This window comes from Entelurus aequoreus, linkage group LG01, assembly GCF_033978785.1.
Source record: "Entelurus aequoreus isolate RoL-2023_Sb linkage group LG01, RoL_Eaeq_v1.1, whole genome shotgun sequence".
In the NCBI taxonomy this organism is placed as follows: Eukaryota; Metazoa; Chordata; class Actinopteri; order Syngnathiformes; family Syngnathidae; genus Entelurus; species Entelurus aequoreus.
In genome coordinates this window covers 15852032-15864876 of record NC_084731.1, presented here as the reverse complement: position 1 = coordinate 15864876, position 12845 = coordinate 15852032, and the positions used below count along the sequence as shown (strand labels likewise).

The 12845-nt window shown below is 37.6% G+C and overlaps 1 protein-coding gene across 3 annotated transcripts in view; it reads right to left on the bottom strand.

The window, feature by feature from the left end:
- Positions 1 to 4080: 4080 nt before the first annotated feature.
- The window catches only part of LOC133648434 (ataxin-7), an 83795-nt gene continuing 75030 nt past the window's right edge, over positions 4081 to 12845 (bottom strand). For all 3 annotated transcript variants that reach the window (XM_062044538.1, XM_062044522.1, XM_062044531.1), the window contains 2 exons: positions 9171 to 10284; positions 4081 to 6160 (listed from right to left, as the gene is read on the bottom strand). In XM_062044538.1, coding sequence (XP_061900522.1) covers positions 6143 to 6160; positions 9171 to 10284 — 1132 coding nt within the window. In that variant the 3' untranslated portion in view covers positions 4081 to 6142. The remainder of the gene's footprint in view (positions 6161 to 9170; positions 10285 to 12845) is intronic.

Genomic DNA, 12845 nt, shown 5'->3' with positions numbered 1-12845 from the left:
TATTTACAGAAACTTGTTACAAAACAAATATACTATACAATCTTTTTTTTCTCTTTAAATAGTATTTCTAACATGTTTGTTCATGAATGACGTAGCAGCCAATACAACAAAAGTCTAGCTGAAAATGATTCATCAGGAAAAAAGAAAATATTACAGGCTTTTTTTTTTTTTTTGTCATGAGCTGTACTTTTCATGTTCACATTCCAAGTCTATGGTTCTGATGAAGGAAAACTTATTTCCACTCAGTGGAGTTTGAAGGTAAACAAAAGGTTGTGATGTACAACTCCTGTAGACCAGAGGGGCTTTTAACACCCACTGATGAGGAAATGTTACCTTGTTTCATACTGCCAGTAATGATGTGCCGATACCACATCTTTATGCTCTTAATATCCATACTTTGGTTCAGGGGGTTCAAACTTTTTGCTCCAAGGGCTACATACTGAAAGGTATAAGTATATTTGATGTAAAAATGCAAAAACAGATTTGTATTTTACATGACTAAGTATATTATTATTTATTGGAATATTTTAGCTTTTTCTCATTATGTGCTGATTATTTCGCTCTTTTTTCCCTAAATTTTTAGTATAATTTTTATTACCATTTAAGAATGAAATAAAAATAACCCGATTCTTTAACGACTTAACCTAAGTATATTATTATTTATTGGAATATTTTAAGCTTTTTCTCATTACGTGCTGATTATTTCACTCTTTTTTTCCTAAATTTTTATTACCATTTAAGAATAAAATAAAAAATAACCCGATTCTTTAACGACTTAACCTAAGTATATTATTATTTATTAGATTTTAGGTTTTTCTCACATTTTTAGTATTTTTACCATTTAAGAATAAAATAAAAATAACCCGAATGTTTAACTACTTCACCTAAGTATATTATTTATTAGAATATTTTAGCTTTTTCTCATTACGTGCTGATTATTTCGCTTTTTTTCTTACGTTTTTAGTATTTAATTTTTTTTACCATTTAAGAATAAAATAAAAATAACCTGATTGTTTAATTACTTGACCTAAGTATATTATCATTTATTAGAATATTATTGCTTTTTCTCATTACGTGCTGATTATTTCGCTCTTTTTTTCTTACATATTTAGTATTATTTTTTACCATTTAAGAATAAATTAAAAATAACCCGATTGTTTAACTACTTGACCTAAGTATATTATGTATTAGAATATTTTAGCTTTTTCTCATTACATGCTGATTATTTCGCTTTTTTTCTTATATATTTTTTTACCATTCAATAAAATAAAAATAACCCGTTTGTTTAACTACTTGACCTAAGCATATTATTATTTATTAGAATATTTTAGCTTTTTCTCATTACGTGCTGATTATTTCGCTCTTTTTCTTACATTTTTAGTATTATTTTTTTACCATTTAAGAATAAATTAAAAATAACCCGATTGTTTAACTACTTGACCTAAGTATATTATTATTTATTAGAATATTTTAGCTTTTTCTCATTGCCTGCTGATTATTTAGCTTTTTTTTCTCCTACATTTTTATTATTTGTTTTACCATTTAAGAATAAAATAAAAATAACCCAAGTGTTTAACTACTTGACCTAAGTACATTATTATTTATTAGAATATTTTAGCATTTTCTCATTACGTGCTGATTATTTCGCTCTTTTCCCCCAAAATTTTTAGTATTTTTTTTTACCATTTAAGAATAAAATAAAAATAACCTGAATGTTTAACTACTTGGCCTAAGTATATTATTATTTATTAGGATATGTTAGCTTTTTCTCATTATGTGCTGATTTCGCTCTTTTTTTCTAACATTTTTAGTATTTATTTTTTTACCATTTAAGAATAAAATAAAAATAACCCGAATGTTTAACTACTTGACCTAAGTATATTATTATTTATTAGAATATTTTAGCTTTTACTCATTACGTGCTGATTATTTCGCTCTTTTTTCTTACATTTTTAGTATTTGTATTTTTTTTTACCATTTAAGAAAATAAAAATAACCCGATTGTTTAACTACTTGACCTATTATCAAACATTGTCTGTACGAAAATATTAATGTTCAGTTACACTTTTAACAATGTTTATTATGGTTGTTGTAATTTTTAAAATTAATTCATAAGTTAGTATGTTTTTTTAAAATTATTAACTAGCTAAACTTTGCATTTTAAGGTTATTTTATCATATTGAGAGCCTCTACTATTTTAGATCAGGGGTGTCTAAACTTTTTCCACTAAGGTCAGCACAGGTTGGATGGGGACGACTAGACATTTATTTAAAAAAATCATAAAAATAGATATGCTATATATTTAAAGACAAAACTTTGTGTTATAGGTGGCTAAAGTATATTATTGTAGCTTTTTCTCAATACATTCCAATGTTGCTGTTTTTTTCTTACATTTTTACTGGTTATTATTTAGATATATTTATGTATATTTGCACAAAGTATCGGCCTGAATGTTCCTCGGTATCGGATCCGAAAGAAAACCAGTGGTATCGCACATCACTACTGGGCAGCTGCCAAACTCAACATTTTTACCACATTTTGGGTTCACAGGCAGATTTGAACGCAACACTGAACATTCAAGTTAGTTAAAACAAAAAAAGAAACACTACTGTCCTCAACAGGGTGAAACGAATTCAGGCACTTTTTCTTAATTTTGATATTTTTAAAAAGCTGTGGGTTCAAATTACTTGTTTTGGCAACGACGACGCACACGAACGCCAACTTCCGTCAGCCTGCCGGAAAAAGAGCAGGGAAACGCGTTTTGAGGGTCACGTGATAGAGCCGCGGCTCCTGATTGGGTGGCACAGGTAGGCCAGGTGGCAACGTAAACGTGTTGTAGAAGCAAACACGTGACTTCGGATAAAGGTTTTTTCGCCGTCAACACAAACGTGCCTAAGTGGAAACAACAACACTTCACCTCCGGCCTTTAAAGGACTTAGTCTCCTATATATTATATATATATATATACACATATATATATAGTATATAGACATCCACGTATTGCAATACATAGACTTGGCAGTGAAACACTTCATCAGATTCTTCCTAAACAAATAAGGACTCTTTTTCAAAACGGTACCCAAAAATGTTTGCGCGTACAAAAAAATGCCTGTGCAAAAATACACATTTCATTTATGTACAATTCCTTAACAAAATACGTCTTCTCGAGTTCCTAACTTTGCAACTACGAGCGGGTTTGGGAGCTAAAGTTGTTTTTAAGGCTTTGTTCACACTGCAGGTTAATCCCTTTTTTTTTGGCTTATGCCGCCTGTATCGCGTGTTTGTTTATGTATCGCATTTTTCTAATTAAAAATGAGTATTTTTTATATTTGGCGCCTTGGAAGTTTGCTAAACTCTCATTAGCATGCTAACGTTTTTTGTTGTTTGTTTTTTTTAGATGATTTTGAATATTTAAACCTAAAAAATCATGGTTTGTGATAACTCTGTGCTGTCAAGCAAAAATATTAATAATTAACATGCTAACGTTATTTTATGCTAGCTTCTCTTATTTTCGCATGCTAACCTTTTAGCTAATTTTGTATGTTAACAAACTAAAAATGAGTATTGTTTTATAGTTGACGCCATCTTGGAAGCTAATTGTGTTTGTTTATACTTAGAAATCATACATGCTAAAAAAACTTATGCTAGCTTTTCTTATATTCGCATGCTAACATCGTATGCTAACCTTTTAGCTAATTTTGTATGTTTCAAACTAAAAATAAGGATTTTTGATAGACCTAAAAATCATGGTTTGTGATAACTGTGCTGTTAAGCAAATATAATAATTAACATGCTAACGTTTTTTATGCTAGCTTCTCTTATTTTCGCATGCTAACATCTTAAGCTAACCTTTTAGCTAATTTTGTATGTTTCAAACTAAAACTGAGTATTTTTGATAGTTGGCGCCATCTTGGAAGTTTGCTAAACTCTCATTAGCATGATAACGTTTTGTTTTTTTTAGCTGATTTTGAATATTTAAACCTAAAAATCATGGTTTGTCAAGCCAAAATACTAATAATTAACATGCTAACGTTTTTTATGCTGGCTTCTCTTATTTTCGCATGCTAACCTTTTAGCTAATTTTGTATGTTTCAAACTAAAATTTGTATTTTTGATAGTTGGTGCCATATTGGAAGTTTGCAAAACTCTCATTAGCATGCTAATGTTTTTTTTGTTTTTTTTTTAGCTGATTTTGAATGTTTAAACCTAAAAATCATGATTTGTGATAACTGTGCTGTTAAGCAAAAATACTAATAATTAAAATGCTAACGTTTTTTTATGCTAGCTTCTCTTATTTTCGCATGCTAACATCTTATGCTAACCTTTTAACTAATTTTGTATGTTTCAAACTAAAAATTAGTATTTTTGATAGTTGGCGCCATCTTGGAAGTTTGCTAAACTCTCATTAGCATGGTAACGTTTGTCAAGCAAAAATACTAATAATTAACATGCTAACGTTTGTTATGCTAGCTTCTATTATATTCGCGTGCTAACCTTTTAGCTAATTTTGTATGTTTCAAACTAAAAATTAGGATTTTTGATAGTTGGCGCCATCTTGGAAGCTAATTGTGTTTGTTTATACTTAGAAATCATACATTTTGAAGTATGCTAATGTCTCTTATATTAGCATGTTAATGTTTTAGGTTAGCTTTTTAGCGAATTTTGTTTGTTTATACTTAGAAATTATACATTTTGAAGTATGCTAATGTATCTTATATTAGTATATGTTTTAGGCTAGCTTTTTAGCTAATTTTGTTTGTTTATACTTAGAAATCGTACATTTTGAAGTATGCTAATGTATCTTATGTTAGTTTATTAGTATATAATGTTTTAGGCTAGCTTTTTAGCTAATTTTGTATGTTTAAAACTTAAACATTATGGATTTGGATACTTTTTTGTACTGAACGGCCACTAAAAAGATCGGATTTGAACAAACAAAAATCTGAATGGGACATCGGACCCTGCAGTGTGAACGTAGCCTTTAACTGACATCAGTGGGGGGTCTACACTCGTCCTGTGAAGCCGTCTGCATGAGTCTGCTAACCGCCGAGCCGCTCAAAAGGTCTACTGAGCACAGCCTGATTTAGGACTTTGGACTTCCACAGTACAAAAGGTTGGCTTCAAAATGAAAGTCCAGTGTTTTGGGGTCCTGCTAAACCACTAACAGGAACAAAAAACATGCATAAGGTTTTCCTCCAGTTAAGACGTACCATACCTGATTCCCTATGGGGGGGGAGGGGCTGGGACAGTACAATTCACATGTCGATTCTCCACAGTCATCGTGATGCTGAACATCGTCGTGGCAACAACAACGACGACTGCGTCCTCCGCGTGGACACAGGCAATGCACCATGGGTAGTCGTTGAAGCAGCTTTGGGCGTGTGGGTTCTTAAGTGCTGTTCACAGTTGGGGGGGAGCAGGTCTTACCGTGGCTGTGGTTCTGCACGCCGTGAAAGTCAAAAAACGTTCTCGTCAGGTGACCTCGTTCTACAAAGACTCTTTTGTAAGTTCAGTGTAAAAGCTCCTAAGAAAAAAAAAGCTAAAAAGGTAACACTTGCATAATAATGCTTGGGGGGAATTAAGCCAAAACAAGAAAAAAAAAAAAAAGGAACCGGGCTGGATGAAGCAAAGCGATTGTTTGTCTTTAAAGTGGAACATTTGATGCTCCTCCTGCGCTCCTGTCAAGGCTGCTGAGATCAGGCTGGGGGTGAAAGTTAGTCAGAAATTCCAGTAGTCAGCAGATTCTGACATGAGAAACACACACACACTTTTACTCTCTCTCACACACACACACACACACACAGAAGAGATCGGCTTGTCGCGGCCCAACGTGCCCAGCATCCAATCATCTGGAAGACCTCACAGAACACTAGGACAAGATCCACCCACCCAGGTGACCTCACAGACCACTAGGACAAGATCCACCCACCCAGGTGACTGACTCGCCCCCCCTGTGGAGACATGGCTTTGGGACACGACAGCAAGGACTTCACTGGCGCTCCGGATCATCTCCACCCTGAGGATTGTGGGAAACTTGAGAGTAATGTGGATTTTTCGTCAAAGAAGGCCTCGTACGGTCCAGAGCTATGCCCCGCCCACCGTCCCTGGCCGCCTCCGAAGGCGCCGCGGGCGCACGCCGCTGTCAGGGACGAGCCTTCGGCTGCAAAAAAAAAAAGAGTACAAAAGGGAAACATGTCACCTGAATCTTTTTCTGTGAGTACTCAGGATGTAACCATTAACAGTAATAATGATTAATAAGGGTGTAACGGTACGTGTATTTGTATTGAACCGTTTCGGTACGGGGCGTTCAGTTCGGAACGGAGGTGCACCGAACAAGTATCCACACGGACATATTAAGTAGCGTACCGCACGTTGTGTAAACAATGCACACCAAGGCACAACACACGGCATGTTAGCAACGACCGGGCTAGGACAACGTGTAAAAGTCAGAACTGGAAGACTCTCCTGCCTCGTTAAGATCTCCCGTTTGGGAACACTTCGGCTTCGAGGTGCGATACAACAATGGAGGACGAAAGGCGGACAAAGCGAAAGCAGTTTGCCGACATTGTTCAGCAGCAGTAGGGTATGCTTCTGGCAACACGTCAAATATGCTAACCCATTTGAAGCGTCACCATCCCCAAGTGAACATCGCTTCAACGACGAGAAAGACGAGCGTCGTGCAAACACCGCATTCAAGCAGCCTCTCCTCGGCGAGTCAGACAGGGCTAAAGCAATAACAAATGTTTCTATAGCAGCAGATTTAAGACCATATTGCATTAAAAACTAGATTTTGTCCCACTTCTATGGTGGAAGAACAATGAGCCCATACATCCTCTTACTGCCAAGTTAGCCAGGCACTACCTCACCATACCTGCTACCTCCGTGCCCAGTGAAAGGGTATTTTCCACAGCTGGAGACATTTTAACTACAAGCAGGTCTGCTCTTGCTGCAGACAATGTGGATAAACTGATTTTTCTGGCAAAAAACATGAAGATTGAGTGAAAGTCACCAGGGTTAAAGGCTGGGGGGGGGGGAAAGGAAAGTTAATCTGAGGCTGAGTTGACTTGCAACTGTTTAATGTTGCACTTTTTGTATGTAGAAGAAAAGTTTTGCCATTTTATTTAATCTGAGCAACAACTTGAGGCAGTTTAATGTTGATTAACGTGGACCCCTACTTAAACAAGTTGAAAAACTTATCCGGGTGTTATCATTTAGTGGTCAATTGTACGGAATATGTACTGTACTGTGCAATCTACTAATAAAAGTCTCAATCAACCAATCAAAAAAAGCACTTTATATGTAGAACGTTTTTTTTAAGAAACCATTCTGAGCCTTATCTTGTTTAGTTTTTATTTGATATATGTTGACCACATGAACCCTGGCAATGGACCCTGTGTGTACACTACCGTTCAAAAGTTTGGGGTCACCCAAACAATTTTGTGGAATAGCCTTCATTTCTAAGAACAAGAATAGACTGTCGAGTTTCAGGTGAAAGTTCTCTTTTTCTGGCCATTTTGAGCGTTTAATTGACCCCACAAATGTGATGCTCCAGAAACTCAATCTGCTCAAAGGAAGGTCAGTTTTGTAGCTTCTGTAACGAGCTAAACTGTTTTCAGATGTGTGAACATGATTGCACAAGGGTTTTCTAATCATCAATTAGCCTTCTGAGCCAATGAGCAAACACATTGTACCATTAGAACACTGGAGTGATAGTTGCTGGATATGGGCCTATGTAGATATTGCACCAAAAACCAGACATTTGCAGCTACAATAGTCATTTACCACATTAGCAATGTATAGAGTGTATTTCTTTAAAGTTAAGACTAGCTTAAAGTTATCTTCATTGAAAAGTACAGTGCTTTTCCTTCAAAAATAAGGACATTTCAATGTGACCCCAAACTTTTGAACGGTAGTGTATATGTATGTTATTGTTATGCTTAGCATTCATGACTGCCTGCTGTTGCACTGATCAGCCTAGTGGTGGCTCACATCCATCACACACACAGCTATTCCTATTTCTGGGCAGAATTATTATAGTGTTCCCAATGTTAAAAGGATAAAGCCATTGTTTACAAATTTGGTAAATAAATAACCAGAACATTTATATTTTGTTGTTTTCTTACTGTACCGAAAATGAACCGAACCGTGACCTCTAAACCATACTTGCCAACCCTCCCGTTTTTAGCGGGAGAATCCCGGTATTCAGCGCCTCTCCCGACAACCTCCCGGCAGAGATTTTCTCCCGACAAACTCCCGGTATTCAGCCAGAGCTGGAGGCCACGCCCCCTCCAGCTCAATGCGGACCTGAGACTGAGTGGGGACAGCCTGTTCTCACGTCCGCTTTACCACAATATAAACAGCTTGCCTGCCCAATGACGTCATAACATCTAGGGCTTTTAGAGAGTAGAGTGCACAACTGCGCACACAACAAGGAGACGAAGCAGAAGAACGAGGAAATTACAGACATGGCGACGCCGTCGACGAGCAAGATGAAGAAATACGCTTGCAAGTTCCAAAACGAATGGAAACAAGAATTTCAGTTCATCCAAGACAGTTCGAAGGGGAAGGTGTATGTTGCCTGTAAATTTAGTAGAACAGACTTCTCCATTGAACACGGTGGCCGAAATGATATACTCATCATGAACGGAGAAGTTAAACAGGACAATAGTGCCATCTAATGGATAGCCACCGGAACACTGAAATTCAAGTATTTATTTTATTTATATGTAAATAAAATAAATATATATATATATATATGTATATATATATATATATATATATATATATAGCTAGAATTCACCGAAAGTCAAGTATTTCATACATACATATATATATATACACATATATATATATATATATATATATATATATATATATATATATATATATATATATATATATATATATATATATATATATATATATATATATATATATATATATATATATGTATATATATATATATATGCAATATATATGAAATACTCGAGTTGGTGAATTCTAGCTGTAAATAACCACGCCCCCAACCACGCCCCCCGCCCCCAACCACCCCTACCTCCCGATATTGGAGGTCTCAAGGTTGGCAAGTATGCTCTAAACCGAGGTACGTACCGAACCGAGATTTTTGTGTACCGTTACACCCTTATAGGACACACATGCATGCAACCTACCTGATGTAAATGGGAGTTGTTTGGTAGCCCTGGCGCCGCTGGCATGCTCCGCCCATGCTTCCCGTGGATGTTGTTAACGGCCGGTGACTTGGCCACCTTGGGTCTACCCGGTCCAAGTCCTCCGCCGCCGCTATTAAGACCACTGGAGGCAGGAGAGCTTTTGCGTTTTTTGCTCTCCAGGCGCCCGTCTGAGGAGTGGTGGCTGAAGCTGGTGTGGTGCTCGGCTGATGACTGGTGGTGGACAAAAGGCCCCAGCGAGAGGGTGGAGTCGCTGCTGTTCATCACCACGCTCATGCGCTTGATGGACTCGGCGGAACTGCCCGAGGGAGGACCTCGTGCCGGCGGGCCCGAGGAGCTGCCCGCCGATCCTCCGGAAAGCTCGGCCTTGAGGCTGAGGGAGTTTGTGCGCACACTCGGGCCACAGTTGAGGCCTACACTGTGGACTCCACTGTGGGAGGAGGATAACGATGAAGATGAAGAACCTAGTGAGCTGTGGTGGTAGGTGCTCCCTGAGCTGCCCACATTTGCACAGTTCTTTTTGAAAGAGGACGAGGGAGAATAGTTGGCATTTGGAGGTTCGGAGGAGCTATGGGACGATGAGAGGATAGAGCTATTCTTCCTCTTCTTTCCCGAGCTGAAGCTGGTGCTGCTACTGTGACTGTTGGCTCCAATGCTACCCCCACCCACAGAGGTGGGGATGACAGGTGTGGAGGAGCCAGTGGAGATCTCTTTGGGCCTGAAGGACACTGATTTTGTAGTGCTGCTGCTGGAAGGACGGGACTTAAGCGCCCGGCCTGAGGCGAGGGAAGAGGCTGAGGGGGACGTGGAGGAGGACAAATGAGCTGAAGGCATCTGCGGCGACGAAGACACTTGTCGGGCCTGCGTGGTGCCGTAGGCCGGGTGCTCAGACCCTCCTTGCGGACAGCTGCGGGCATTTAAGGTGGTCCCATAGGGGAGCAGAGGCTTGCCCTCGTGTGATTGGCTGTAAGGGGTCTGGGTCAAGGTCGAAGGTGGGCCCAGGAAGCCTGAAGACGGGGTGCTACCGTGGGAATTTGTGCTTGTCCTATGGGCAGGTGCAAAAGAGGAGCTGTTCTCCAAGGCCAAGGGGATTTTCCTGTGGCAAGAAGATACAGGATTTAACATCTGAAACCAACTTGGAACAGGGTTCACATGTTTTAGTTTTGCTCAGCCAATTTTACATTTTGGTCAACTAAAAATACGGTAAATTTAGTCGACTAAATATTAAGTATAAGAGATAAACTTTTTATTGTAATTTTAATGAAATCCACAACAAAAAGCAGACCTAATCTCAATTAAATGATAAATGATAAATGATAAATGGGTTATACTTGTATAGCGCTTTTCTACCTTCAAGGTACTCAAAGCGCTTTGACAGTATTTCCACATTCACCCATTCACACACACATTCACACACTGATGGTGGGAGCTGCCATGCAAGGCGCTAACCAGCAGCCATCAGGAGCAAGGGTGAAGTGTCTTGCCCAAGGACACAACGGACGTGACTAGGATGGTAGAAGGTGGGGATTGAACCCCAGTAACCAGCAACACTCCGATTGCTGGCACGGCCACTCTACCAACTTCGCCACACCGTCCCCTAATATATATCAATAAGTCAATCATTTAACAGTAACTGTAACCATAGTCGAATCTGATTACCTTAAAACCTCTAAAGCATGGGTGTCAAACTCTGGCCCGCGGGCCAAATTTGACCCGCCGTGTTCCTTTGGCCCTTGAGGCAATATCAAATTAACATTAGAGCTGGCCCGCCGGTATTATACAGCGGCAGTGCCGCTGTAACACCGCATTCACCGCTAATACTCATACTTCCCAACCCTCTCGATTTTCCCGGGAGACTCACGAATTTCATTGCCCCTCCCGAAAATCTCCCGGGGCAACCATTCTCCCTGTCAACATTACTGGGGGCGTACCTTAAAGGCACTGCCGTCAACGTCCTCTACAACCTGTCGTCACGTCAGCTTTTCCTCCATACAAACAGCATGCCAGCCCAGCCACATATTACATGCAGGTTTTACACACACATAAGTGAGTGCAATGCATACTTGATCAACAGCCATACAGGTCACCGTGAGGGTAACCGTATAAACAACTTTAACACTGTTACAAATATGCACCACACTGTGAACCCACACCAAACAAGAATGACAAACACATTTCGGGAGAACATCCGCACCGTAACACAACATAAACACAACAGAACAAATACCCAGAACCCCTTGCAGCACTAACTCTTCCGGGACGCTACAATATACACCCCCCGCTACCACCAAACCCTGCCCACCAAGTTAATGTTGATATTTACCTCAGAAGGCTGCAAATAGAAAAGAGGCATTACATTTTTTATTTAACTTTTATTTAATATACCATTGATGTTTTTTCGTTATTTTTTTGAAAGTTGATTTTGCACTATTAAGTTATATAAGCGTTGCTTGTTCCATATTCAGTGTTAAAGCAAATCAGTGTAGCAAACTGAGCAATAATTAACATTTTATTCATGCACTTTCTCTTGCTACTTCAAGGCTTGAATGTTTGGTTCATTCATTGTTATTTTATTTTAAAATGTATTATTAGCCTGTGAAAATTTATTTTGATATTTACCTCAGAAGGCTGCAAATAGAAAAGAGGCATTCCATTTTTTTTAAAATTTTATTTGATATGCCATTGATATTTTTTAATTATTATTATTATTATTTGAAACTTAAAATAGCTGTGATTGGATATGTTCCTAACTTGTCCTGACCATACACAAGACAAAATTAGATTTGGGTTTCATTCCTGTTAACATTTTTATCTTGCATAGTAATTTAAGTAGATTCATAATTTCGTCAGTTTTTGTTCATGTGCATTTGTTTTTGTGTCAGGGAAAAAAAGGTTGTTGACAAAAACTATGATTAAAAGGGAAGCCTACATTTTAATCCAAATGCTTTTACCTCATGAATAAGGTCTGTTAATACACGATTACAGGTTGTGAAAGTTCACTGTGACACATTCAATTTATGTCAGATTTAGTGTTGAATCACCACTATCAAGAGCCCTGAAAGCTATTCATAATTTTTTTAATCACATAACATAGAAATCACAAAATCCAAAATGGACCCACATTTGTCTAAAAATATAAACAAAACCCCAAACCCTGGTTGTCACTTGTCAAATGGGTTGGTTGTCTCGCCACCAGAGGGCGTTATCTCTTAAATTGTTATATGGAAATTTACAAAATTACAAAAAGAAATGATCTGTGCTCGCTAACACACATTTTTCTGGAGTAACAGTTGAATTCAAGGTGAGAGCACTTTTACTGTTTTTCATGTTGAATTGTAAATATTGCGCTTTTTTAAGTACTTGTCCTCTGGGTTTTTACAAAAAGGATTTATATATATATATATATATATATATATATATATATATATATATATATATATATATATATATATATATATATATATATATATATATATATATATATATATATATATATATATATATATATATATATATATATATATATATATATATATCCGGCGTATAAGTCGCACCGGCCGAAAATGCATAATAAAGAAGGAAAAAAACATATATAAGTCGCACTGGAGTATAAGTCGCATTTTTGGGGGAAATGTATTTGATAAAAGCCAACACCAA